This window comes from Lepus europaeus, chromosome 5 (genome assembly GCF_033115175.1).
Source record: "Lepus europaeus isolate LE1 chromosome 5, mLepTim1.pri, whole genome shotgun sequence".
Classification (NCBI taxonomy): Eukaryota; Metazoa; Chordata; class Mammalia; order Lagomorpha; family Leporidae; genus Lepus; species Lepus europaeus.
Genome location: NC_084831.1, coordinates 46,375,677 through 46,399,260, shown reverse-complemented (window position 1 = coordinate 46,399,260; position 23,584 = coordinate 46,375,677). Strand labels below are relative to the sequence as shown.

Below are 23,584 nucleotides of genomic sequence, written 5' to 3'. Positions count from 1 at the left end.
CTTCCTTTTTGCCGTTGGTTCACCCTCCAATGGCCGCTGCGGCCGGCGCATCTCGCTGATCTGAAGCCAGGAGCCAGGCACTTCTCCCCAGGCACTTCTCCCTGTCTCCCATGCGGGTGCAGGGCCCAAGCACTTGGGCCATCCTCCACTGCCTTCCCAGGCCATAGCAGAGAGCTGGCCTGGAAGAGGGGCAACCGGGATAGAATCCGGCGCCCCAACCGGGACTAGAATCTGGTGTGCCGGCGCCGCAAGGTGGAGGATTAGCCTGTTAAGCCACGGCGTGGCCTAGTAAGTACATTTCAATAAAATCAAGAATGAAAGCTAATTGCTCCTGCTAGATAACCTCTCACCTAGAACTTCAGGCTGTTTTAATGGATTAAGAAGTACTAGGGCACTGGGCATTTAGCCTACTAGTTAAGGGTTGCCCTTGTCCCTCATTGGAGTATCTGGGTTTGATACCTAGCCAACTTCCTGCTAATGGAGATCCTGGAAGGCAGAAGTGATGGTTCAGGTAGTTGGGTTCCTGCCATCCGTGTGGATGACCTGCAATGGGTTCTGGACTCCTGGCTTTGGCCCCAGCATTGGGCCATTGTAGGTATTTGGAGGATAGGCCAGCAGATAAAAAGCTCTGTCTGTCTTTCTTCTGTGTCTCTTTCTCTCAAATAATAACTACTCTATTTATTTATTTATTTGAAAGGCAGAGCAACAGAAACAGACGGACAGAAGGAGATCTTTCATCTGTTGATTTACTTCCCAAATCATCACTACAGCCAGATCTGGGGCAAACCAAAGATAGGACTCCATCCAGGTCTCCCACATGGATTTCAGGGGCCCAGGTACTTGGGCCATCATCTGTCTTCCCAGGAGTATTAGCAGGGGACTGGAATGGAAGGAGAGAAGCCAGTACTTGAACTGTTACTCCCATATGGGATGCCAGTATCACAAATGGCAGCTTAACCTACTGTGCCACAATGCCAGCCCCAAATAAATAACTTTTTTTAAAAAAATAAAGATTGATTTATTTGAAAGGCAGAGTTACAGAAAAAGAGCGAGCAAGAGAGAAAGAGATCTTCCATCTGCTGGTTCACCCCTCCCTGCCAAATGGCCACAACACGCAGAGCTGGGCCAGATGGAAGCCAGGAAACAGAAGCTTCTTCTAGGTTCTTCACATGGGGACCTAAGGACTTGGGCCATCTTTCCAAGGTACATTAGCAGGCAGTGGGATTGGAAATGGAGCAGCCAGCAATCAAACCAGCACCCATATGGGATACTGTTGTTACAGGCTGCAGCTTATCCCGTTAGGCCACAACGCTAGCCCCATAAATAACTTTTTTAAAAGGAAGCAATGCGAGTGTCTTGGGAAAAAAAAAAATTTAAAGACTTTTTATTAATTTATTTGAGAGTCAGAGAGCATACCCTGCCATCCACTGGTTCCCCGTGGGGGTGGGAGAACCAGTTATTTGAACCATTACTGCTGCCTCCCAGGATCTGCATGACTGGGAAGCTGGAATCTGAAGTGAATTTGGTTATCAAACCCAGGCACTCCTGATATGGGATGCAGGCATCTTAATTGCTAGGCCAAACATCATCCCCAAGAAAAAAGAAATTTTAATGGGTAATCCTCTTACCTTTCCAAATCTTGGTTCTGGATATATTGTATAAATTCTGTCTGCTTGGTTTTTGTTAGAACTTTTTTGCCTCTGTTCTGGAGTGGTGCTTCTTGAGGGCATGCTAGTCTACCAGCTTTAGGAGGAATTGGAAAACCTCTGAATGTATGTCTTCTGGAGCTTGAGACTTGAAGAAACCTTGGCTTAGAGAACTTTATTCCATGATGAGTAAATGGGATGATTGTTGGTGCTGAACAAGAAAGCGTAAGAAATGTGACTATAGGGGAGTGACTTGTCTAATTTGAGCCTCTGCTCACCTGAAAAATGGTACCTCCTGGGTTTTGGGGAAGAATTAAATTATTATGCATGTATGCAGTTCCTTAGTGACTGACACAATCTCAGGTACGTATTTGCTAGGTGCTTAGTAGGTGTGTTTGTTCTCTTTTTGCCACTCACTCATGTTCTCTCATCTGAATTTATCTAAATCTCCTTTATCATCTCTCTCCTACTTCTGCCCTCTGTAACTGCAGTTTACTGGGGACACCCTAAGGAAATAAGCACTGGACAGTGATCTACATTTTTATTCCTGGATTAATGATCTGTAAGTCCCAAACCTTAAATCTAAGTGGAAGAATAGATCCTATATGTAAGATACCGCCTTTAAATCCCAAGACAGGGGCATTTAGCCTGATGGTTAAGATGTCCATGTCCCAGATCAAAGTGTCTGTTCAAGGCTCCAGCTTCCTGCTGATGCAGACCTGGGGAGACAGTGGTGATGGCCCGAGGGATGGTGTTCTTGCCACCACATGGGAGACCTGAGTTTCTGTTTCCTGCTTCAGCTGCCAGCCCACGGCATTTACAGGTGTTGGAGAGGGAACCGGGATTAGGAGTGCTGTCAGGGCATCCTGTCCCTCTTTCCCTCTTCTCTCCTCCCCTCCCCCACAGATAATTAAGTACAATTAGAAAAAAATTATTAGACAACCTCTTATGAAAATCTTTTTTTCTGTATATTCTACGTATGTGAATAACTAGGAAGTTTAATGCAGGGGACCACAAGAAATGTCAGCTTTTGTAGAATAGTTAGGTTACTATTTACTGCTTATAACATGGAAGGAAAATATGTTCTAGGAAAATAATTTGCAGACACAGACTTGAGACACTATAAGGATACTTCAGAAAGCTCATGAGAAAATAGAATTGAAAGGATGTGAATTTATTTTAGTGCAAGAAATATTTGAAATCCTTGCATAGTTTTTTTATAATATGCATTTTCCACGTATTATGGAAAATTTATCTCAAAATAAACTCTTAATAACATTTTTCTTTGAGCCTTTCCCCTGTAGTAGCAACTTGGAGACTGCCTAGACTGCCTGCACTTACTTCTCTATCTCTTCTTTTTCCAGAAACAATTTTAGGAATTACTTTCTCGAATCTATTGGAGCAGATATAAGATCTGCATATAATTACCCCTGAATTGCTTTGAAAATATTTTTAAAACAAGACTGAATCATAAGATTTAATGAAAGTTCATATGAATTGCTAACTTGAAATCAAATATTCGTGTTTTCATGTGTTTCATGAAACACTTGATATATATGGTCCTAATTGTAACTGACTTTAGGTAATATACAGTATTTTAAATCTTCATGGAAAAATCAGTTTGCCATCTTAGTTTTTCTAATTATTAATCAGAAATTTAAAGGTTCTTCTGAGTGCATTGTTGGTTAATAGGACACTGCAGTAATTGAACTAAGCCTTAAACTAAACTTGAAGCAATGTTGAAAGTCTCTTATCCATTAGGCTAATAATTTCCTTTATCTATATTTGTTGAGTCAGTGGGCAGAAAGGAGCTTATCACTGAACCAGCAGGCAATAGGCACCTCCCTTAGAGGTTTTGCTGCTTTCAACAAAGGCTTAAATTTATTAATAATGTATCCTTGTCAAGTTGGAGAGCAGTTGGGTTTGCTATCTTTTTTAAAACTCAGCAAAGATGGTTGCCTGAATAAGTACTAAACTCTGTTATTAAGTTAAAAGGTGGAATGATGGTGTTTTAGAGCTCACTTGCATGGGTTAGGTGAATACTTTTTTGTGTACTTAGCCTCCTGTCAAGATGTTGCCTGTATTTAGGTTGGTTCATTTGTATTTTCCAAACAATCAAGTTTCTGGATATAGGTAGTGACAAATGTATGAACATAATTCATTATAATTTACAATATAAAAGGCTTCATACAGAAAAATAGTTTTCCCTAAATGATCTTTATGTTAAAACTAGAGATCTTTGCTGAACTCTTGGATTCACAGAGACAACATATATCAATTCTGTGGAAGACTTGCATTCCAACAATTAAAAGTACTATCTTACCCTTCAGAGCAAGTAAATATCAAGCCTTACTCTGAACAGTTTGCAAACAGATGAAGTTACAATCATAGCTATTTTAATTTCTAGTGTTTTCATGACACTATCAAGTGTTGTGGGAGTTAGAAACATTTATATTTTCCTTTGTAGTTATAGCACAAAAAGATTATATATTTAAGCCAGAGCCTCAAGTATTGAAGATTAATTGTGTCTATCTAATAGTATTGTTTTGTTTATTTTTATTTTTTATTTTTATTTTTATTTTTTGACAGGTAGAGTAGACAGAGAGAGACAGAGAGAAAGGTCTTCCTTTTGTCGTTGGTTCACCCTCCAGTGGCTGCCATGGCCAGCGCACTGTGGCCGGCGCATCGCACTGATCTGAAGCCAGGAGCCAGGTGCTTCTCCTGGTCTCCCATGGGGTGCAGGGCCCAAGGACTTGGACCATCCTCCACTGCACTCCCGGGCCACAGCAGAGAGCTGGCCTGGAAGAGGGGCAACCGGAACAGAATCCGGCGCCCCAGCCGGGACTAGAACCCGGTGTGTCGGCGCCGCAGGTGGAGGATTAGCCTATTGAGCCGCAGCACCAGCCAAATAGTGTTGTTTTGATAATCTTAAACTAGCCAATTCAAAAATCATAATTTAACACATCAGGTCACTTGTGTTATTCTTGGATAACTGAATAAAGTTTAGTGTTATTAGTCATTGTTCAGGTTAAAAGTGATATTCAAGAATTGTGACCAAGGTGCCAATGTTGTGGTATAACAGGTGAAGCCAGGCTGATGCTGGCATCCCATGTTGGGGCACCAGTTTGAGTCCCAACTGTGCTGCTTCAACCCCAGCTCTGTGCTAATGCCTATGAGAAAGCAGTGGAAGATGGCCCAAGTACTTGGATCCCTGCCACCCATCAGGGAGACCAAGATGGGCTTCCTAGCTCATGGCTTTGGCCTGACCCAAACTTTGCTCTGTGTCCATTTGGGGAGTGAATCAGTGGATGGAAGATTGCTCTGTCTCTCCTTTTTCTCACACTCTGCCTTTCAAATGTGTGTGTGTGTCTTTAAAATACATACATACATAAAAGAATTTTCTTAGTGCCAAAGTTATACATCTGTAACGAATGCTGACTTTACAGAAATGCTGTAAGATATTTCAAAAATATTAAACATTTTTCTACTTTAAATGAAATTGACAGAGTATCATAATAAAGGACGGTAAAGACATTACCTCCAGTAGTCAAAGAGGCTAAAAATATAGAGGTTTTATTATTTAATATACTTGAAAAACACAGTAGTGCTAGTTTTGAAACAATCTGTACTTTTTGCCTAGAATTTCCTAGACTTCTTGACCCTTGTCTGCGTGGTGGTTCTCACTGTGTATGTACAAGGACACTCAGGCTGGCTCCTCCCCCTCTCCACTTTCATACTGTCCTGTTCTTTAGACAAGATTTGTATCTATCTTACACACTTTATCACCAACTCTAAACACCTTGTCTGCAACATAGCAGGCTTTTGTTAAGTATGTTTCTAATCCTTTTGGGATCCCTTATCATTAATGGGTACTTCATATCATTTGGATTTGACCTCCAATGAGAAAATAGCGTATTCCATTCCAGAGCTCTCATTAAAAGCCCAATGCATTCTATCTGTCAGGAGTGATTTTGCAACAGGACAGTTGTGAGCTGCTTTGCATGTGTTGCTCAACATGTAATTTTTGCCAAGGACAGGCTTTGCTCAAAGTGATGACTCAAGACATAAAACTAACCTAAGTAGGGGCTATGTCACTGTTTCCCCTGTGATTCCCTCTTTCTTTGTAAAGCTGGCAGCCACTTCCTCAGCATGGAGCATTGCTCTGTATGTTCCTTAGCCCTGGCATGTAGACATCTGTTCCCTCCTTTCTTTTCCTATTTCCTTGTATTGTTTTTGACTTTTTGTTCCCTCCTTTTTAAAGATAAGAATGTTAAGTATTTAGGAAGCAGCATGGTTGTTTTTCACCTGTTAAGTTCTGGATAGTTTATTTGTATGGGTGTATATTTTTAGGTGAAAGGCAGAGCAACATAGAGAATTTTATCGCTAGTTTACTCCCCAAGTGCTTTTAATAGCTGGGGGTGAGCTAGGCCAAAGCTAGGAGCCCAGGACTTTACCTGGGTCTCCCACGTGGGTAGCAGGGGCCCAAATACTTGAGCCATCACTTGCTGCCTCCCAGGGTGCACAATAGCAGCATCAGAGGTGGAACAGGGAACCAAACCCAGGCATTCTGATATGGGATGTTGGCATCCGAAACAGCCTCTTAACCACTACACCAAATACCCACCCACTAAATAAAGTATTTTTTTAAATGATGCTTTAAAACTGTCTAAGGGGAGCTGGCATTGTGGTGTAGTGGGTTAAGCCACTGCTTGGAACACTGGCATCCCATGTGCACACTGGTTTGAATCCTAGCTGCTCCACTTCCCATCCAGCTGCATGCTGATGCACCTGGGAAAGCAGCAGAAGATGGCCCAAGTGCTGGGGCCCCTGCCATCTCTGAGGGAGACCTGGATAGAGTTCCAGGCTCCTGGCCTAGCCCAGCCATTTGGGGAGTGAACCAGAGGATGGAAGATTGATCTCCGTCTCTCTCTGTAACTCTGCCTTTCAAATAAATATAAACAAACAATAGATAGAGAAGTCTTAAGAAACTGTATAATGACCATATACATTATGTATTTATTATAGATAATTAGGTACAACTCTGTTTTGAAATTTTTTTAGATTTATGTTTTGAAATTTTTAAAAAGCATTTATTCTCATTTTGCTTGAAGGGCAGAGAGAAAAGGGCAGAGACAGAGATCTTGCATCTGCTGGTTCCCTGCCCAATGCCTGCAGTAGTGGGGCCTGGGCCAGGCTGAAAGTAGGATCCCAGAAGTCAGTAATCTGAGTCTCCCTCGTGGGCAGCAAGGACCTAGTTACTAAAGCCATTTCTTGCTGCCTACCAGGGTAGGCGTTAACAGGGAACTGGAATTAGAAGCAGAGCTGGGACTTAATCCCAGGTCCTCTATGATATGGGGTGCAAGTGTCCCAAGTGGCATCTTAACCACTGTGCCAAATGGCCACTCCTGAAATTCTTAGACATATTTATATACTCACTTTTTAAACTAATGATAATCATTGAATTCATTTTTGTTAAATAACTTTAAAAACTAGCCTTATTGAGATTTAATTCACATACCATAAAGTTTACCCAGATAAAGTGTATATTCACAGAATTGAGTCACCATCACCACTGTTTAATTTTATATTTTCATCACCCCAGAAAGAAAACTTGTATCCACTAGCAGTATTTACTCTCCTACTGACCCTTCCCTCTGGCAACCACAGATCTGCTTTCTGTGTCCTTAGATTTGCCTATTCTGGGGTCCCAGCACTATGGCATAGTGGGTAAAGCTACCGCCTGCAGTGCCAGTATCTCATATGGGTACCAGTTCGAGACCCAGCCACTCCGCTTCTGATCCAGCTCTCTGCTATGGCCTGGGACGGCAGTGGAAGATGGCCCAAGTCCTTGGGTCCCTGGATCCATATGGGAGACCTGGAGGAAGCTTCTGGCTCCTGGCTTCGAATTGGCGCAGCTCCGGATTGGTGCATCTCCGGCCATTGTGGCCAGCTGGGGAGTGAACCAGCAGATGGAAGACCTCTCTCTCTGCCTTTGCCTCTGCCTCTGCCTCTGCCTTTCAAATAAATAAACAAATCTTAAAAAAAAAAAAAAAGATTGACCTATTCTGATCATTTCATGTAAACAGCAGGATACAATATCTGGACTTTTATGTTTGATTTCTTTTACTTAGCATATGTTTTTGAGTTTTGTTCATATTGTAGCATCAGTGTTTGGTTCATTTTTAGTGCTAAAAATAATGCGTTATATGGATATAACACTTTTTGTCTATGTGTTCATCAGCTTTGATGAGTATTTGGATTGTTTCCACCTTTTGGCTGTTACCAGCAGTGCTGCTTGGAAAACTTCTGTGTGAGTTTTTGTGGACATACGTTCTCATTTCTTGTAGACACAGCTTTGGAGTAGAAGTGCTGTGCCCTGTGGTACTGTGATTAACCTTGAAGACCTGCCAAACTGTTTTGCAAAGTGGCTCCTCCATTTTTATAATCCCACTAGTACTGTATGCAGGTTTTAATTTCTCCATAACCTAGCCAATATTTGCTGTCGTCTGTATTTTACTCATCCTAGTACCTGTGAAATGGGATGTTGTGGGGTTTTATTATTGTTAGCATTTTCATTTTATTTCAAAGAGAGACAGAGATGGAGTTAGATCTTGCAACTGCTCCTTCACTTTCCAAATGCCTTCAACAACCAGGACTGGGCCAAGCCAAAGCCAGGAGCCCAGAATTCATTCTGGATCTGCCACATGGATGACAGGTACCCGAGTACTTGGGCTGTCACCTGCTGCCTACCAGGTAGTGCATTAGCAGGAAACCAGATTGGAAGCAGAGTGCCAGGACTGGAACTTGAAGTAGAACCAGCACTCTGATGGGGAATGTGGGCTCCAAAGGGAGACTTTAAACTGAACCAAACACCTGTCCCCTCATGTTGTGGTTTTGATTTGCATTTTCCTAATAGCTAATGACGCTTGGCATCTTTTCATGAACCACTTGTAAATAAATCTTCTGTAGAGAAACATCTGGGTTATTTGTATTTGTGCTTTTTTTTTTTTTTTTTAGATTTATTTTATTTATTTGAAAGGCAGAGTTAAAGAGAGAGGTAGAGACAGAGAGAGAGGTCTTCCATCCTCTGGTTCACTCCCACTCCCCAAATGACTACAATGACTGGGGCTGGGCCAGGTTGAAGCCAGGAGCCAGGGGCCCAAGGAGTTGGGCCATCTGCCGTTGTTTTCCCAGGCACATTAGCAGGGAGCTGGATCAGAAGTGGAGCAGCTAAGACTCAAACTGGCGCCTGTATGTGATGGTGAGCTGCAGGCCAGGGCTTTTACCCAGCCCCAGTTGTTGAGTTCTAAGAGTTCTTTCATATTTTAGACACAAGTTCTGAATTGAGATTCATAGTTTGCAAATATTTTCCCCCATTCTGTAGATTTTCTTTTCACTTAATGATTTTTTTGATGCATAGAAGTTTTAAATTTTTTTAAAGATTTGTTTATTTGAAGGAATTAGAGAAAGATAGAGGTCTTCTATCCTATGGTTCACTCCCCAGATGGCTAAGCCAGGAGTCAGGAGCTTCTTCTGGGTCTCCCCCAATGGGTAACAGGGGCCCAAGCACTCGGGCCATCTTCCACTGCTTTTTCCAGGCCTTTAGCAGGGAGCTGGACTGGAAGTGGTACAGCCAGATCCCAAACTGGCGCTCATATGAGATGCCAGCATTGCAGACAGCAGCCTTACCTGCTGTGCCACAGCACTGGGCCCAGAAGCTTTAAATTTTGATGTTCATTTTATCTGCCTGCTCTTTTTTTTTTCTTTTTTTAAGATTTATTTATTTATTTGATAGAGTTATAGAGAGGGAGGAGGGAGGGAAGGAGGGAAGCAAGTGTGGTAGGGGAGGGGGATTTAGAAGGGGAGAAAGAGATCGAACTTCCATCTGCTGGTTCAATCCCAAATGGCCACAATGGCTATGATTGTACCAGGCTGGAGCCAGAAGCCTGAAACTCCATCCAGGTCTCCCACATAGATGGCAGGGGCCCAGGTATTTGGGCCAACTTCTGCTGCTTTCCCAGGAGCATTAGCAGGAAGCTGGATTTGAAGTGGAGCATCTAGGACTTGAACCGACACTCTTACTATCTGCTGGCATTGCAGGCAGTGGTTTAACCCACGATGCCACAATGCCAGCCCCATCTGCTTTTTCTTTGGTCACTTGTGCTTTTCTAAGAAATAATTATCCAATCCAAGTGCATGAAAATCTTGTGTTGCATTTTTGTATCTGATATGAAGTAGGGTTCCTTGTCTCAGTTGTTTGTTGAAAAGACCATCTCTCTCAATGGAATTGCTTTTCCATCTTTGTTAAAGATTAATTTAGTCAATTGTTATCTTTCCTGAAAATTGGTTGACCATAGATTCGTTTGTAGAATCACAGTTCTTTTCCGTTGATTGTGTATTTATCCTAATGCTAGTGCCAGGTTGCTTTGGAGTATGTTGTGAAACTGGGAAATCTGAGTCCTTGAGCTTTGCTTTTTTTTTTTTTTTACACCGTTATTTGAATTACTCAGGGTTCCTTGTGTTTTCATGTGAGTTTTGGGATCAGATTGTCAACTTTTGCAAAGAAGCCAGCTGCAATTTGGACAGTGATTGCATTGAATCTGCAGACCATTATAGGGAGTATTGCCCTCTTAGTAGCATGAAGTCTAACCCATGTACAAGAAATGTCCTTCCATTTTTAAAGTCTTCTTTTAATTTTCTTTCAGTGATGTTTTATAGTTTTCACTGTGTAAGTCTTATATTTGCTATACTTTTTATTCTTTCTTGATATTAAGTGAAATTTTCTTAGTTTTATTTTAGGATTGTACCTTGTTAATGTATAGAACTGTGATTCAATTTTGTATATTAGTGGGCCAGCGCCATGGCTCACTTGGTTAATCCTCCGCCTGCGGCGCCGGCATCCCATATAGGCGCCTCTTCCAGTCCAGCTCTCTGCTGTGGCCCAGGAAGGCAGTGGAGAATGGCCCAAGTGCCTGGGCCCCTGCACCCACATGGGAGACCAGGAGGAAGCTCCTGGTTCCTGGCTCCTGGCTTCAGATCAGCGTAGCTCCGGCTGTAGCGGCCATTTGGGGGGTGAACCAACAGAAGGAAGACCTTTGTCTCTGTTCTCTCTCTCACTGTCTAACTATATCTGTCAAATAAAAAGAAAAAAAATTTGTATATTAGTATTGCATTCTACAACTTAGCTGAACTCAGTAGTTCTAGTAGTTATTTTTAGTGGATTCCTTAGAATTTTCTAAATGTAAGATAATGTCATCAGAGAATAGAAATGGTTTTATTTCACTCTTTGTAATACAAATGCTTTTTATTTCTTACTTTCTCTAACTGCCTCACCACTCCAGTGTTTAATGGAATTTGATGTTGAATGGAAGCCGTGAAAACAGACGCTCTTGCCTTGTCTTTGATTCTAGAGGACAACATTCAGTGTTTCATGATGAAGTGCTTTGTTAGCTGTAGGTGTTTGTGTAGATGTCTTTTGTTGAGTTGGAGAAGTTCTCTTTTATTTATTTGAGAGTTTTTTTTAAAAGAAAAATTATTATATTATACAGTTTTTTTCCACATCAATTAAGATGATCCTTTTTTTGCACTTTATTCTGTAATATGGTATCTGTATATTGTTTGATTTTTGTATGTTAAAATAATCTTGCGTTCCTGGGACAGATCCCTTTTGTTCATGGTCTAAAATCGTTTTAGTATGTATCGATTTTGTTTGCTAGTTTATTATTGAAGATTTTTATGTCAATATCCATAGGAATGTCAGTCTGTAGTTTCTGTCGATTTTATGTCTTTTTACATTATTTTAAATTTTGTAGAATATACTTAATGTAAAATTCACCATTCTGCCCAGTCTTAAGTGTACAGTTCTGTGACATTAAGTACTTTCACATTGTCCTGCTGCTATCACTACCATCCATCCCCAAAATATGTTCATCTTCCCAGGTTGAAGCTGTGTACCCATTAGACGAGATCGGGCGCATTCAGAGTGGTATGGCCGTAGACCCGTGTACCCATTAAACACTAACTCCCCATTGCTCCTTCCTCACAGGCCTTCCCAACGTTATTTTGTCTATGGACTTGACTACTCTGTGTACCTCACTAAGTGGAGTCATAGAATACTTGCCCTTTTGTGATTGGCCTGTTTAGGTTCATCCGTGTTTGTAGAACATATCAGAATTCTCTCTCTCTTTTTTTAAGGCTGAATAGATAATTCATTGTATGTGTATAACACGTTTTCTTTTTATCCGTTCATCCACCAGTGGGCATTTGGATGGTTGTTTCTATCTTTTTACTGTTGTGGATAATGCTGTGTTTTTGTTTTTGTTTTTGTTTTTTTTGCACTATCATACCGTTAATTCACTTTGGCAGCACAGTATACATGTTCAAAGCAATATACAGAGGTCACAAACTCTCCACATCCTTGCCAGCAGTTATTTTCTGTATTTTGTTAATAACCACCCTAATATCTGTAGATGCCCAGTCTCTCCCTTTAAAAAAAAAAAAAAGATTTATTTTTAAATTTATTTGAAAGAGTGTTACAGAGAGAGAGAGAGGTTTTCCATCCACTGGTCACTCCTCAGTTGGCCACAATGGCTGGAACTGAGCCAATCAGAAGCCAGGCGCTTCCTCTGGGTCTCCCATGTGGGTGAGGAGGCCCAAGTTCTTGGGCCGTCTTCTACTGCTTTACCTAAGGTGCATTAGCAGGAAGCTGAATCAGAAGTGGAGCATCTAGGACTCAAACAGGCGCCCAGCACTGCAGACTGAGGCTTTAACTTGCTGTGCCACAGTACTGACCCCTCTGTCTGGTTTTCAATATCAGTGTAATATTGGCCACATAAAATAAGTTGGGAGGGGCAGGTGCTGTGGTGTAGTGGGTAAAGCCACTGTCTGTGGTGCCAGCATCCCATATGAGTGCCAATTCGAGACCTGGCTGCTCCACTTCTGTGGCCTGGGAAAGCAGTAGAAGATGGACCAGGTCCTTGGGCCCCTGCACCCATGTAGGAGACCCGGAGGAGTCTTCTGGCTCCTGGCTTCGGATTGGCCCAGCTCCAGTGGTTGTGGCCATTTGGGGAGTAAACCAGCAGATGGAAGATCTCTCTCTCTCTGCTTCTGCCTCTCTGTAACTCCACCTTTAAAAAATAAATAGATAAATCTTCAAAAAAAATAAGTTGGGAAAGGTTCCCCTCCCTCCCTTCCTCCCTCCCTCCCTCTCTCTCTCTCTCTCATGTTAAGAATGTGAAGGATTAGGCTGGTGCAGTGGCTTAACAGGCTAATCCTCTGCCTTGCGGCACCAGCACACCGGGTTCTAGTCCCGGTTGGGGCGCCGGATTCTATCCCGGTGGCCCCTCTTCCAGGCCAGCTCTCTGCTATGGCCCGGGAAGGCAGTGGAGGATGGCCCAGGTGCTTGGGCCCTGCATCCGCATGGGAGACCAGGAGAAGCACCTGGCTCCTGGCTTCAGATCAGCGTGATGCGCCGGCCGCAGCAGCCATTGGAGGGTGAACCAACGGCAAAAAGGAAGACCTTTCTCTCTGTCTCTCTCACTGTCCACTCTGCCTGTCAAAAAAAAAAAAAAAAAAAAAAAAAAAAAGAATGTGAAGGATTGATGGGAATTCTTCTTAAATGTTTGGTAAAATTCACCAGTGATGGTGTCTGGTCCTGGGCTTTTCTTTGTGAAAAGTTTTTAATCACAGATCATCCTCTTCACTTGGTGTAGGTCTTCAGATTTTCTGTTTTCTTTTGTTAGTTTTGATGACATGTTTTTCTAGGCATTTTATCTAGGTTATCTAATGTGCTACTATACAGTTGTTGATAGTATTCTTCATAATCCATTCTTTATTTTGGTAAAGTCAGTAGTCATGTTTCCTCTTTCATACCTGATTATTATATTTGAGTCATCTTTTTCTCTTGGTCATTCAAGCTATAGATTTGTCCATTTTGTTGATCTTTTCATTCTTCTTTTTAAAGATTTATTTATTTGTAAATATTTTTTTCTTTTAAGACTATTTATTTGAAAGGCTGCATTACAGAGAGAGAGAGGAGGAGAAACAGAGAGATATCTTGCATCCACTGGTTCACTCCCCAATGGCTGCAATGGCCAGGGCTGGGCCAGGTTAAAGCCAGGAGCCACGAGCTTCATCCTGGTATCCCATGTGAGTGCAAGGGCCCAAGCACTTGAGCCATCCTCCACGGGTTTCTCAGGCACATTAGGGAGCCAGATCAGAAGTGGAGAAACTTGAGGGGCCAGCACTGTGGCATAGTGGGCTAAGCCTCTGCCTGTGGTTAACAGTATCCCATATGGGTACCAGTTCGAGGCCCAACTCCTACTCCTCCGATCCAGCTCTCTGCTGTGGCCTGGGAAAGCAGTAGAAGATGGCCCAAGTCCTTGGCCCCCTGCACCCATGTGGTAGACCCAGAAGAAGCTCCTGGCTCCTGGCTTCGGATCAGTGTAGCTCCGGCTGTTTTAGCCAATTGGGGAGTGAACCACTGGATGGAAGACTTCCCTCTTCCCCTCCCCTCCCCCTCTCCCTCCCCTTTCTGTGTAACTCTTTCAGATAAATAAGTAAATTCTTAAAAACAAACAAACAAAAAGAAATAAAGAAGCTTGGACTTGAACCAGTGCCCATATGAGATGCTGGTGCTGCAGATGGGGGCTTAGCCCCCTATGCCACAGTGCTGGCCCTGTTTGATCTTTTCAAAGAACCAACTTTTGGTTTTGTTTATTCTGTCTATTAAGAGAATTGTTCTAATTTCCTTTCTTCTGCTTGCTTTGAGTGTAGTTTGCTCTTCTTTTTTGGTTTCCTAAGGTGGGAGTTTAGGTTGAGATCTTTCTTCTTTTTAAATATCCACGTAGGCATTAACAGTTTAAAATTTCCCTCAACTCAGTGCTTTTGCTATATCCATAATTTAATTTTAATTTTAAGTCTTTTTTTTAAGATTTTTATTTTATTATTTGAAAGAGTTACACAGAGGAGAGGCAGAGAGAGAGAGAGAGAGAGAGGTCCTCCATCCGATGGTTCACTTCCCAATTGACCACAATGGCCAGAGCTGCGCCAATCCGAAGCCAGTGAGATATTGAATTCTCCAACTATTACTGTGTTTTTTTCTCTCTTCAGTTCTGTCAGCACTCCCTCTATGTTGGATCTGTGTTGTTTGCATTTATGTTTATAATTTTGTGTCTTCCTAATGAATTAGCCCTTTGTCACCTTCCTTGAATATAGTATCACTTTCCTTGAATATAGCCTTCCTTGAATTAAGTAACAACTTTTAACTCACTGTTTTTTTTTTTCCTGATATTAGTATAATCACTTCAGCTCTTTATTGGTTGCTGTTTTTATGGTATATCATTTTCAGTCTTTTTATCTTCCTATTATATTGACCTCTTTATCATTATGAAATGTCTTTCAATCTCAGTAATATATTTCTTGTCTTAATGTCTGTCCTGTCTGATGCTATCAAGCCGCTCCAGTACCCGTTTACATTGCTTTTTTTCCTACCACTTTATGTCTTTGACTCTAAAGTGTGTCTGTTGCAGACAGCATATAGTTGAATTGCATTTTCTCAATCCATTTTGCAGCCACTTCCTTCTGCTTAGCAGGTTTAGTCCATTTACATTTAATGTAATTACTGTTAAGACAGGATTTACATCTACCATTGTGCTGTTTGTTTCCTTTATATGTCTTATGCCTTTTGATCCTCTAATCTTTCATTATTGCTATACCTTATATTAAATATGTGAGATCTTCAAAAAAGTTCAGGAAAATGCATTCTTTGAAAATTATATGCATGAGTTTTAAGAATTTTTGTACCAAAATAAACTTGTTTCAATTCTGTTTTTCCGCAAACTTTTAAATGTACCCTCATACATGTTTTCTAGTGTACCATTTAATTCCCTTGTTCTTTAACTGTGTGTCTTTTTAAGTTTTCTTAGAGGTTGACTAAAGGATAAAGGTAATAACATCTTAATTTACAGAGAAGTTTCAAAGGGCATCTTTTCATGAACCACTTGTAGATATTTTTTAAAAATATTCATTTTATTTATTTGAAAGAGTTAAAGGGAGGTAGAGACAGAGAGAAAGAGAGGTCTTCTGTCCACTGGTTCACTCCCCAAATGACCACAACAGCTGGACCTGGGTCAGTCCGAAGCTAGGAGCTTCTTCTGGGTCTTCCACGCGGGTCAGGGACCCAAGCATTTGGGCCATCCTCTGCTGCTTTCCCAGGCCATAGCAGAGAGCTGGATCAGAAGAAGAGCAGCCAGGATATGAGCCAGCACCAAAGGAAATGGCCTAGCCCACTATGCCACATTGCTGGCCCCTCTTTTCACTTTCTTAATGATTATTTTGATGCATAAAAATTTTAAGTTTTGATACTTTATCTGCTCACTTTTTTAACATTTATGTATTTGACAGAGTTATAGAAAAGGAGGGAGGCAGAGTGATACATATATCTATATATCTCTATATGTATCTATCTATATATATACATATATATACACACATACACATACACGCACACACACACACAGATCTTTTGTCTGCTGGTTCAATCTCCAGATCGCTGCAGTGGACCTTGTTGGACCAGACTGAAGCCAGGGGCCTGAAACTCCCATCCAGATATCCCACAATAGGTGGCAGGGGCCTAAGCACTTGAGCCATCTTCTGCTTTCCCAGGAGCACAAGCAGGGCCCTGGATTAGAAGTAGGGACTTGACCAATATTCTGCCATGGAAACGGGTGTTATAAGTGGCAGCTTAACCCTCTATGCTACAACAGTGGTCCCCCTCTTCCCCTTTAGCCCTATCTCCAAATATAATCACGCTGGGAGTTAGGACTTAACACATAAATTTGAGGGGAGGTTCAAAACTCAGTGTATAACAAATTATCTGATGATAATAAAGATCATTTTTTGCCCTTTCCCTAAGGAAACTCTTAGTTTTTATAGTTGCTAGATACATTTGCTGATTTCATATGTAATTTGATCTATTAACACCATTAAAATGATAGTTTATGATAGTTATTCTATAGGATGTACAACTACTTCAGAGTCAGCCAAATGAAGTTTTTGTTTTTATAAAGGCTTAATTCTGTTTTGACCCTAGGTTAATATATTTAAGTGTAGCAGATGTGCAGTTTTAAGACTATTCTAAATTTTTTGCTCTTCAAGTCCCCTCAGATTCCTTTAAGTAAAATTGGCTTATTTACGTATTTATTATTTATAGCACTTAGGAATTAAATGTGTTTCTGAAAAGAGTTGTACTTTAAAAACTGAATTTTCCCCATACATTGTGATTCCAAGCCTATTTAATTTCACTGCCCCCAACATCCACCCCCCAGTTTACATTATCTTCTACACCTAACTGTTTCCTGATTTTTGTTTATTTTATTCTGGTTTAGACTGAAAAAATAACACATTAAACTCCTTTGATATGGGCTTGAAATTAGCTTTCTCTGTTGCTTTTATCATTCATGCTTTTTATGACTGTATTGTGGTCTTGTTGAATCAAAGATGACTTTTTCCAGTGCAATGGTTTTATTTTGTGGTGATGGAGTTATAAAATGACTTACAAACAGAAGTGTCGTCAGGGTGTCCCCTAGCGAGGCTTGGTCCAGGTTCTTGTCTCCACACTAGAAGGAATTCAAGAAAGAGAACTAGGTCAAGGTGAACAAGAAGCAAGATGTTTGTAAAGCAGACATACCCACTCAGGGTTAATAGTAGGCCACCTCGAGGAGAGAGAGCCACAGTTAGCAGGGTTGGGCTGTCCTTTTATACACTTCGGAGGTATGGGGCAGCATCTGGAAGAGCATACGGAACAGAAATATTGTTCTGGCCTTTTGGAAAAATGGTCTGATACAGGGAACATTGTACCTGTCAAGAAACTGAATGTCATGGCCGGTGCCGCGGCTCAATAGGCTAATCCTCCGCCTAGCGGCACCAGCACACTGGGTTCTAGTCCCGGTTGGGGCACCGGATTCTGTCCCGGTTGCCCCTCTTCCAGTCCAGCTCTCTGCTGTGGCCCGGGAGTGCAGTGGAGGATGGCCCAAGTCCTTGGGCCCTGCACCCCATGGGAGACCAGGAGGAAGTACCTGGCTCCTGGCTTCGGAACAGTGCGGTGCGCCTGCTGCAGTGCACCAGCTGCGGTGGCCATTAGGGGGTGAACCAACGGCAAAGGAAAACCTTTCTCTCTGTCTCTCTCTCTCTCTCAGTGTCTAACTCTGCCTGTCAAAAAATAAAAAATAAATAAAATTAAAAAAAGAAACTGAATGTCAGAGAAACTACTTGGAGTGCAGAAAGCTGGAGAGGGGAAGGGAGAGCCTGGCCCCTTCAAGGCTTCTAGAACATTTTGAGATGATTTGGGGTGATCTTTGAAACAAAAGAAGGCCATTGAGGTATTTTAGGTTAACTTTATAAAGATCAGTGTGGAGAGCAAATGTGTGTGGGTTTAGGGGAGACCAATTAGGAAGCTGGTGAGATAGCTTGGGCTGGGAGGTAGCTGTGGAGATGGACAGACAGAGACTGGAGAGAAGTTTCGGAGGTCTGATCACCAGGGCTTGGGAGTGGCAATAGGAGAACAAAGCATTAAGGATGATTCCCTGGCTTCTGGCTGTGCTGCCTAATGGATGTGGAGTCACTGAGATGGAGAACATGAGAAGGGGAGGAGCATCACAGGTGTGCTGTGGGGCACAGCTCAGCGGGCAGGTGCAACCAAACATAGATGGAAGGGGACAGAGAGCAGAGTCTGGATAAGCTCTTTCAGGGAGACAGCCCAGCACTGAGGTCTAGGATGACTGGGAGGGGAGGGTCTCCCAGAAAAGGAGTCAGACTACAAAGAGCCACACCCATGGGACAGAGAATCTGATGTCTCACGAGGAGGGAGATCCAGAGGATTAGATGCTCCTGGCAGGCAAAGTAGGGACTAAAGCATGGCCGCTGGTGATGATGACAAGCTCAGTGGTGACCTAAGTATCAGTCCCTCTGGAGGTGGCAGGGCCTCTGGAATGCAGGGTGCGGTGGTGTCAGGAGGAGTCAGAGGCAAGGAGATGAGGACAGGGCATAGAGGTAGCTCTTTGAAGCAGTGTGTCCCTCAGTGAACAGAAAGGGTGAGGACGGATGGTTGGAGATGGACGGTGGATGTTTAGCAGTGAGAAATTGAGAATTCTTTAAGGACGGTAGATCAGAGGTCATTCACAGGGAGGAAGGAGGGAGGCCAGGATGATAAAAGTCGAACCTATTTGAGATTGTCTTGAATGAAAAATGTGATTTTGAGAAAGATGTAATCTGCACTATTAATAGCTACCATGAATCTGTTAAATTCTACCATAAATGTGTTAAATTCCAGATTTTTACAGTAGTCACTAATTTACTTACTTGCTTCTTACCTTATTCCCTTTTTGTCAGAAGAATGATGAAAATGGAAACTGCTCAGGGGAAGGAATTGAATTCCCTACCACAAATTTGTATGAACTGGAAAGCCGTGTTCTGACTGATCACTGGTCCATCCCCTACAAGCGGGAAGAATCGCTAGGCAAATGCCTGTTGGCGTCCACCTACCTGGCGAGACTCGGTAAGCTGACCTCGGGACACCTGAGGAGGGCTTTTCCATGGGAGCTCTTGTCATTGCCTGTCTGTGTGAGCTTGGGCAGTCATTTGTTCTCCTAGTCTTTGTTTCTCCCCTGTGGAATAAAAACTTTGAACTAAATCGTCTAGCTCCAGTAGAGTGGAAGATTATTTAAAACAAAATTGAATAGATTTATAAAAATTGAAATGAATTTTCACTGAAGGTTGGAGTACTTTAAAGATCAATTTATGGGGCTGGCGCTGTGGCGCAGCGGGTTAAACCTTCACCCACAGTGCCGGCATCCCACATGGCCGCCGATTCTAGTCCTGGCTGCTCTACTTCTGATCCAGCTCTGCTAGTGTACCTGGGAAAGCAGTAGAAGATGGCCCAAGTGCTTGGGCCCTTGCACATTCATGGGAGACCATAAAGAAGCTCCTGGCTGCTGGCTTCATATTGGTCCAGCTCTGGCCATTGTGGCCATTTGGGGAGTGAACCAGTAGATGGAAGATCTCTCTGTCTGTCCCTCCCTCCCTCTCTCTCCCTGTAACTCTGCTTTTCAATAAATAAAATAAAATAAATCTTAAAAAAATAAATTTAGCAGTATTTTTTTAGGAGAAGAAAGGGATATTTCTCATACATTCTTTGCTGACCAAGTACCCAACTCTGGTGTATGTGCTTTGCAAATACTAAGCTAATACTGATAGAATACCACTAGTTGGGAGGAATCAGTGTCAATATAAGGAAGCTTCTCTACTATAATTCTATGTATAAATGAGAAAGTAATTTATTTCTTTATAAAATGAATAGGGCCACAGTTTGGGGAAATTTTTTTATTATGATGATTGGGTGTAGTTTACTCCCATGATTAAATAGGCAGTATTTCGACTAGGATTGTACTTAATCCTTTTGGGCTTTTATTGTGCATTGATGACCAGCTTCTCAGCAACAGTGTTATTGAGCACCTGTTAGGATCTGAGTGCATTGCTAGGTGGTGGGACTGTAAAACGAAAATGTGTCCTACAGTGTTCTCCACCATAAACAGAGTGTGTTACTGAGTTTAAGAAACACGTTTCTTACAAAGTATAAACTTACAGTAGATTCATTGGTGCACTTAGCAAGTACTCAGTACTTACTTTGTGGTTTGTGCCCGGCACACTTCTGTGTATTTTATTATACAGAATGTATCAGTTTGTCTTAGGAAAGAGGAGAGGCATTTATTGACAGTGTTTGTGTTTTTGGGGTTGTTAAGGCACATAGTGCTAGCTTGTTAATAGCTGCTGCTCTTTTATTCGCTATTCAATCTGACGTGGAAACACACGCTCACCCATTTCAGTGCTGATGAGTGGCTGAACGCTGTGTGTCTTAGCGTGTTCCTTCATTAGAACGTGTATGTTCTGCCTTCAATAATTCCTCAAGTATCAAGGTTTCTGTAATAAGTAGTCCTGTATACATAAATTTGCAATGATAAATGTCTTTTCTGCAAACTTCTGAAAAATCTAAATAAGGCATATCCTTTCATTTATTTTGCTAAGGTCTTTGTGAATCTGATGAAAATTGCAAACGATTTATGGACAGGTGTATGCCTGAAGCATTTAAAAAGGTAAGAAAAACATACAGATCTGATTTTTTAAGTGGGGGTAAAGGTAGACAAGCATTTTGTTTTAGTTTTTTTTTTTTAGTATAGAGCAAGTTTATGAATCTTATTCAAGCAAGGAATCTTTTAATATGAAAAAAGGTAGCTCTGAATTTGGTGGTTATTAGTGACTTACCTCTTTTACATGTAATTGCACTTGTCATTGGTTGAACATATGTTTTACTGTTGTTGAAGAACAGTTTAAGACTTAATTACACTAGGAAAGTGCACATCTTCATGAACTAAGGACTGTGGCACTTGAAAGACAGTATTCATCAGAACTGACCCACTTCCTGTTTAGTATTTTGCTGACACAGAAGCGTGTGCTTTAAACAACTGCAAGTTGGACTGGATTAGATGTTCTTCCTGACAGAGGGACATGCACAGGACATGCACAGGACAGCATCTGAGCCGGAGCCAGACTGAAACGCTTGCTCCTGTTCTGGTCGCATCTCTTTCAGAAAGCAGGTTTTTTTGTTTTTGTTTTGTTTTGTTTTTTAAACAACAGGAGCAGGCGACCCCAAGAACCATGTTTGTAAAACAGGCCTGGCACAGCATGATTGCCTTTTCAGAACAGGAATCATAAGCGCAGGGACTGAGTCAGTTGTAGACACTGCTATTTTCCCCAGCATTTAACCAAGCGCCTAGCTCATAGGCTCATAGAAAGAGCTCGGTAAATGAATGAGCTCGTTGAATGGATGAGTGAGCCTTCTGTAGTCTTATACTTCTGGATTTTGACATCCATTTTTGTCCCATATGCAAGTAAGCTGCTAGCACTACAGATGGGTAAGGTTTGTATTTATCTTCAAACCCAGCTTTGTCTTTGAAAACACGGAGAAATCGTTTGAGGTTGTCATTTGGGTAGAGATTATATGAATATAGAATCAAGATTTATCTTCATTTTAGATGTATTTATCTTACAGTTTGTAGTTTAAAATAATTTTGGATTTTTACAAACTCTTCTAAGAATTATAGTAGCTTTTTAGAAGTAATGGAGTTTTTATAATGTTACCATATCAATTTATGGATAAATTTATAGAGAAGGAAATGCAGGTTTGGAGTCATGGAAGAGAACTTACTTGTCTAAGGAAAGGGTCTTTAGGTAGAAGATCTCAAGATACGGAAAGCCCCAAATCAAGTCAGGTTACCAGCAGATTGCATTTCGGGGGCATAATACTCCACCTTTGTACAGAGATGCCTCAGAGAACTGTTCCTTGTTAAGCCCTGGGCTCGTGGTACAGTACATGGTCAAATGATTGGTTGTTTTTTCTGTAAAACTGCAAGCACAGAGGTACCCTGCATTCTGTGAATTCTGACATTGTGAACCTAGAGCTATCTGGGTTCTCTTCCCCATCAGTTAGGTATCTCTTTCTTTCTTTCTTTCTTTCCTTCCTTCCTTCCTTCCTTCCTTCCTTCCTTCCTTCCTTCCTTCCTTCCTTCCTTCCTTCCTTCCTTCCTTCCTTCCTTCCTTCCTTCCTTCCTTCCTTCCTTCCTTCCTTCCTTCCTTCCTTCCTTCCTTCCTTCCTTCCTTCCTTCCTTCCTTCCTTCCTTCCTTCCTTCCTTCCTTCCTTCCTTCCTTCCTTCCTTCCTTCCTTCCTTCCTTCCTTCCTTCCTTCCTTCCTTCCTTCCTTCCTTCCTTCCTTCCTTCCTTCCTTCCTTCCTTCCTTCCTTCCTTCCTTCCTTCCTTCCTTCCTTCCTTCCTTCCTTCCTTCCTTCCTTCCTTCCTTCCTTCCTTCCTTCCTTCCTTCCTTCCTTCCTTCCTTCCTTCCTTCCTTCCTTCCTTCCTTCCTTCCTTCCTTCCTTCCTTCCTTCCTTCCTTCCTTCCTTCCTTCCTTCCTTCCTTCCTTCCTTCCTTCCTTCCTTCCTTCCTTCCTTCCTTCCTTCCTTCCTTCCTTCCTTCCTTCCTTCCTTCCTTCCTTCCTTCCTTCCTTCCTTCTTTCTTTCTTTCTTTCTTTCTTTCTTTCGACAGGCAGAGTGGACAGTGAGAGAGAGACAGAGAGAAAGGTCTTCCTTTTGCTGTTGGTTCACCCTCCAATGACCGCCGCGGTAGGCGCGCTGCGGCCGGCGCACTGTGCCGATCCGATGGCAGGAGCCAGGTGCTTCTCCTGGTCTCCCATGGGGTGCAGGGCCCAAGGACTTGGGCCATCCTCCACTGCACTCCCTGGCCACAGCAGAGAGCTGGCCTGAAAGGCATCTCTTTCTTAAGAAGCCACAAGAATTAGGGAATTTGGTGAGCCTCAGGTTTGGGTGCACAAGACTCGGTAGGACTTGATATAATTGATAGTAATTGTTTCCTGCTAGGGTGGCCGTCCCTCTCCTCTCTTCCTTAGGCTTTTCTTCCAAGCTGCATCAGACATTGCTAGAAATAAGGGTCTACACACATGGCTGCATGTAGGTGCACAGAGGAGCAGCCTGAGTTCTTTGCTAGTATATTCAGGCAGGGAAAATCACCTAGGTTTGGCCGTAGTGCAAGGTTTACATCTAAACCCTGTGTGCACATCTTCCTCACCCCTTCCAGAAGGTAGACAGAACTGCCTTTTTTCAGTAAAAAAATGAACAAATGAACCAATGACATGATGCCTGAGGGAGTGGTGCTTGATCCATGAACATTTGCACTTATCATGTGAAACTTCTTAAATGTTAGTCTCAGCTCCTTTTTGCTTTGTTATTTAACTTTTAAGAATAGGAGGAATAGTCGGGGAAAAAAATTCTTTAAAAAACAGTAACTCATTGGTTTATATAAAATAGCCTTAGGAT

General features: G+C 42.1%; 1 protein-coding gene across 1 annotated transcript in view; it reads left to right on the top strand.

The window, feature by feature from the left end:
• Positions 1-23,584, top strand: part of USP24 (ubiquitin specific peptidase 24) — a 156,435-nt gene that overhangs the window by 21,366 nt on the left and 111,485 nt on the right. Inside the window, exons 2-3 of the mRNA XM_062191402.1 lie at positions 19,035-19,200; positions 20,727-20,794. Coding sequence (XP_062047386.1) covers positions 19,035-19,200; positions 20,727-20,794 — 234 coding nt within the window. The remainder of the gene's footprint in view (positions 1-19,034; positions 19,201-20,726; positions 20,795-23,584) is intronic.